General features: G+C 50.5%; 1 protein-coding gene across 1 annotated transcript in view; it reads right to left on the bottom strand.

The window, feature by feature from the left end:
- stk10 (serine/threonine kinase 10) overlaps positions 1–6000 on the bottom strand; it is a 39248-nt gene that overhangs the window by 29448 nt on the left and 3800 nt on the right. Inside the window, exon 2 of the mRNA XM_076986874.1 lies at positions 2655–2819. Coding sequence (XP_076842989.1) covers positions 2655–2819 — 165 coding nt within the window. The remainder of the gene's footprint in view (positions 1–2654; positions 2820–6000) is intronic.

Below are 6000 nucleotides of genomic sequence, written 5' to 3'. Positions count from 1 at the left end.
CTCTTATAAGTGCTGACTCATGTCAAGGAGGACAGACACTACTTATGTTTGAGGTGGTGGTGTTTCCCTTGGGGGAAACTTGTACACACACCGAGTGTGTGTGTGTGTGTATGTGTGTGTGTGTGTTCTTCTGGGTAGACATTATGGATAAATGCCCCATCCACACCCAAATGCACATACTTTGTGACGTAGCTCAGATGTAGCCATAGTGACCAGATGGCACACTCAGACCAGTTGAAGGTTTAGATGCGAGTGAGTGAATGCAGAAGTAAATCTTCACGTCCTTAAGATGTTGTTTCACACTTTGCTGTTGTATTTCACACAGAAGATTTCCATAAGTGCCGGCCCTGCGTGTAACGGCTGGATCTCATCTAGAAGGTCTCGCAGTACCACGTCCCTGCCAACTCTCCGGTGTCTTCAGCAGGGAGAGAACACTGAAGTCACACAACACGAGGTCACAGCCCTGGAGAGGCCCTGCTGTCCAAACACTGAGAGCTTACGGCCCGGGGCCCGAGCGCAGAAACTCTACCTCTCATCCCCGAGGAATTCCTGCAATGTGTAAAGAGCGGTTTGCTCTTTAGTGCGGAGCGAGAACACGGAGCCATCGCTGGCATTATGGCACCACAGCACTGAAAGGTCAACGAGAGACGAACAGAGACTGGGCCATGAACAAACACCTCCCGTCCTACAGACAGACGCCCACCGTCCTACAGACAGACGCCCCCCTGTCCTACAGGCCGACGCCCCCCTGTCCTACAGGCCGACGCCCCCCTGTCCTACAGGCCGACGCCCCCCTGTCCTACAGGCCGACGCCCCCCTGTCCTACAGGCCGACGCCTCCCGTCCTACAGGCCGACGCCTCCCGTCCTACAGGCCGACGCCCCCCTGTCCTACAGACAGATGCCCCCCTGTCCTACAGACAGACGCCTCCCGTTCTACAGAGCCACGCCTCCCGTCCTACAGGCCAACGCCCCCCGTCCTAGAGGCCGACGCCCCCTGTCCAACCTCCACCGTGAGGACATTGTCCGGCAGTCAGAGGCTCCACACTGACACACATGCAGCAGAAACGCTCATACAAAGAGGGACTGTCCAGCCTGACAATACGCTCTTATATGGACAGTAATCAAGCTGAACAATACGCTCTTATATCTACGGTAATGAGAAGACTGATTCCATTTCAAATGTATGCACTGTATCCGTTTGGCCATTTGGAGAATATGTGGAAAATGTTACATTTCACAGCAGAGCCACTCACAGTCACGTCAGCCTCCTAACACAGCCGCACACAGTCGGTCCAAACCCGTCAGCCTCCTAACACAGCCGCACACAGTCGGTCCAAACACGTCAGCCTCCTAACGCAGCCGCACACAGTTGGTCCAAACACGTCAGCCTCCTAACACAGCCGCCCGCACACAGTCGGTCCAAACACGTCAGCCTCCTAACACAGCCGCACACAGTCACGTCAGCCTCCTAACACAGCCGCACACAGTCGGTCCAAACACGTCAGCCTCCTAAGTCCTAACACAGCCGCACACAGTCGGTCCAAACACGTCAGCCTCCTAACACAGCCACACACAGTCACGTCAGCCTCCTAACACAGCCGCACACAGTCGGTCCAAACATGTCAGCCTCCTAACACAGCCGCACACAGTCGGTCCAAACACGTCAGCCTCCTAACACAGCCGCACACAGTCACGTCAGCCTCCTAACACAGCCGCACACAGTCGGTCCAAACACGTCAGCCTCCTAAGTCCTAACACAGCCGCACACAGTCGGTCCAAACACGTCAGCCTCCTAACACAGCCACACACAGTCACGTCAGCCTCCTAACACAGCCGCACACAGTCGGTCCAAACATGTCAGCCTCCTAACACAGCCGCACACAGTCGGTCCAAACACGTCAGCCTCCTAACACAGCCGCACACAGTCGGTCCAAACACGTCAGCCTCCTAACACAGCCGCACACAGTCGGTCCAAACACGTCAGTCTTCACTTCACTCATATGGGTGACACATTCTGACAAGGAGGAAAAGCTCAACATATCATGGGTCACATGACCAATCAGAAGAAAAAGGTGTGTAAGTGTAAATCAGAAGACAAACTCAAAGATAAAACAACTGGTGGTGGATAAAGTGGGCAAGATGGCAAACTTTGCAACTGCAGTCACAGGAGCGCGCACACACACACACACAGGAGCGCGCACACACACACACAGCTCAGTGTCGTGCTTGGGGATGATCTCAGAACACCACGTACCTTGCCACAAGAAATGTAAATAAAAAGTGTTAAAGAAGAATATGTAAACAGGTTTGAGCAGAGGGACACTTTGCTGCTCTAACAAGACAGCAGTACTTAAGTAGTACTTAACACATCAACTCCGTGAAACCACGTATCGCCCATCTTAACGAAGGTTAAGACACATTGCACTTATGGAACTGGCAACTCTCAGTACACCAGTATGGTCTCATCACTGGGGTCAATCTCCTAATTCTGTATGAACAGGAATTAAATCCTGTCACATGTGGCACCTTTTATCAGCAGAGCAGCACAAATCTTTCAGCCCCATTCAACACTCAGTCTTGCCACACACACACACACACACACACACACACACACACACACTCATCAGCAGCTCTGCAGCTTCAGGAATCTCACCCAGAGCTTCTGTTCGTGGAAGAAAGCGTCGAGCAGCTTGACGATGTACTGGTGGTTGCAGGACGCCAGGATGTCGATCTCCACCATGTAGTCCTCCAGCTCTTCCTCGCTCTTCGTCTCGATCACCTTGGCAGCAGCCAGCACTCCACTTTCCTTGTTCTGCGCCTGAAAGACAAAAAAAACCCCAAACAATGTTCACAAATCCTCCCACCATTCACCGACCTTCTACACCAGCTCCTGGAGTTAGCGGGATTAGCCGATGCTGAATGTGTGTGGAACGTGTGTGGAACGTGTGTGGAACGTGTGTGGCGATGCAGTGCCTGTCTGCTCGTGGCCATTAAGATCAAAGACCAGCCCAGCTGGTAGGGGCGGGGCTTGTTTACAGATCATCAGGGACTTCACAGTTAAGACACCAGTTTACATGCTGTAGGAACACTAGGTAGAAAGAGCCACTTATGCCAGTGCGACAGACAGAGTGTGGTCTGCACACAGGAAACAGCCACATCCCACCCAATAACATCACAGCCCCATACAAACACAACCATGATGTTCACACGCGTCAGGATTCTGGTGAAAATAATCAAGTTAGAAAATCACCAACAAAACAAGACTAAGACTAAGAGAAGGGCATTAGAACGTCCTGTCCTCCCAGTGCGGTTGGGGTGGTTAGGTGCTCGGGAAACATCACCAACGCAATGTGAAACACACTTACTGAGAAGGCCACCAGCACAGATTTCCTCCAAGAGATAACAGACAAAACCTGATGTGGGTCTTTACCATGATTCAGATGATCTCCAAGTACACGAGCTTGAGCTTGAATTCACACAGTCAGACAGCACGAAGAACTGGAGTAAATACAGACTGCCCTGACCATCCTGGAGGGATAGACCTGTCAACACAGACTACCCTGACCATCCTGGAGGGTTAGACCCGTCAACACAGACTGCCCTGACCATCCTGGAGGGATAGACCCATCAACACAGACAGCCCTGACCATCCTGGAGGGATAGACCCATCAACACAGACAGCCCTGACCATCCTGGAGGGATAGACCCATCAACACAGACAGCCCTGACCATCCTGGAGGGATAGACCCGTCAACACAGACAGCCCTGACCATCCTGGAGGGTTAGACCCATCAACACAGACAGCCCTGACCATCCTGGAGGGTTAGACCCATCAACACAGACTGCCCTGACCATCCTGGAGGGTTAGACCCGTCAACACAGACTGCCCTGACCATCCTGGTGGGTTAGACCCGTCAACACAGACTGCCCTGACCATCCTGGTGGGTTAGACCCATCAACACAGACTGCCCTGACCATCCTGGAGGGTTAGACCCATCAACACAGACTGCCCTGACCATCAGGGTGGGTTAGACCCGTCATTTGCATAAGTGATACAATATGCCCACACAGACACAGTGTGTCATAACAAGCTCTGAATGATTTTCAATCATGTAGAAAAATCTTGTCACTCCATGAAAACAGAGTCTGTGTGAAAGTACTGCTTGATGGCAAAGTCTCTGCCTGCCTGTCTGGTGTCTTCTGAGAGGAAGCCAGACTAGAAAGCTCCACCCAATCACAATGCTCACTTCCTGTCACATGATACTTGCAGAAGTCTGAGCCACTTCAGAGTTTTGCAAAACACTGAAGCTTCCACACAGCAGAAGCAAAGAAAGGTCAACGCATAACAATGTGGCCGCAAAGTTTCACGCTAAAAGATTCATGTCTACACCCCATGTGTACACACACACACACACACACACACACAGCCATCTACACCCCACACACATAGCCATCTACACCCCACACACAACCACACAGCCATCTACACACACACAGCCACACACATCTAAATACACACAACACACTCTCCTCCTCATAAACGGGACCACAGCATGGTCACGGTGGGTCTGGGAAGTTCCTTCCTGCTTTTCTGAGGTTTTCTCTCTGTGACGTTTAACAACAGGGAGTCCACTAACTGCTCGAGGAGGGAAAAGTTACAAGAAGAAAAAAGACGACAAAGAAGAAGAAAAGATTTATAGATGCCCGTGCTTGGAGATGTAGGTCAGACTAAACAGTCTGCTGGGGTCCAGCAAAAGACGCTGCAAAGGAGAAACATCTGGAGAAATCTGCACACACACACACGAACACACACACACACACACACACACACACACACACACACACACACACACACACACGCAGCCTCCTCTTGTACCCGAAACACTCTGACGAGGGCTGCAGATGGGGACGTGTCTCTCTGAGGGGCGTGTCTCTCTGAGGGGCGTGTCTTGAGAGTTGCATCCAGTAGCAGGTTAGACGGACTAGACCACAGAGTAGACCAGGGTAGTGCTGTATCTCCTACTGTGTCTTGGGAAACCAAAGCCGAGGGTTTTGAGGTTTCTCAAACGCTCAGAACCACATCTTAGATCCATGAACATCACCATGCAGACACCACACAGACCTGCAGCCTATCAACACCCACCAACTCAGCCTGAGAGACCCAGACCTCCCCGAGACCGGAGAAGACCCTGACGCTCATGAATAAATCTGTGTGGCTTCATTTTTGAGGAACGTTCCGGTTAGTCGAGATTCCAGCTGCGCTGAGTTTTGCAACCTCTCACCCTTTTCTCCTCCTCATGAAGCTGACGGGTGGATGAAGACGCTACATGAAGTCGGACAACAAAAATGTCTCACGTGGTCATAAACGTGGCAGACCACCCGAGACCGTCGTGAGTTTTCACTCCTAAGCATTTCGATCCAATTCATTTTATTTATTTTTCACTGTTGCACCATTTAAAAAGATTTGTTGATACAGGCAATGAAACTGTCCAAAAATTCTACAAATGTCAACAAAATATTTTTCCACTCAACTTCAGCAGATACTAGAGATTCCACATTCTACTGCACTGAATGCATTTTCTTGGAAATGATACCGTGACAAGCTTTCCCTCACGTGAGCTCTTACAGAAACACAACAATGCCCTGTTAGACACACTCCCAGGTTCTAAACATAATGCGATAATTATCTGATTAAGTCTTCAGTCTAATTTTCTTTTTGCCATAGTCTCCTCTGGACATTAAATCATTTTGCTAATTATAGCTAGCACATGATTACTAGATTTAGCAGCTTTCTTTTGATGGTCATTTGATGTAGCATTCTTAAGCCGTTCATTCTATTAGCTAGGGCCAGGGTTGTTAGCTGGGGCTAGGGATAGGGGTGTCAGGGATAGGGCCGTTAGCCTGGGATAGAGTCACTAGCTCATCATAGCCAGGGTTAGGGTTGTTAGCTCATTAGCCAGGGTTAGGGTTGTTAGCTCATTAGCCAGGGTTAGGGTTGT

The sequence above is a fragment of the Brachyhypopomus gauderio genome, unplaced genomic scaffold (assembly GCF_052324685.1).
Source record: "Brachyhypopomus gauderio isolate BG-103 unplaced genomic scaffold, BGAUD_0.2 sc50, whole genome shotgun sequence".
NCBI lineage: Eukaryota > Metazoa > Chordata > Actinopteri > Gymnotiformes > Hypopomidae > Brachyhypopomus > Brachyhypopomus gauderio.
This window is presented reverse-complemented; position numbering and strand designations above follow the sequence as displayed.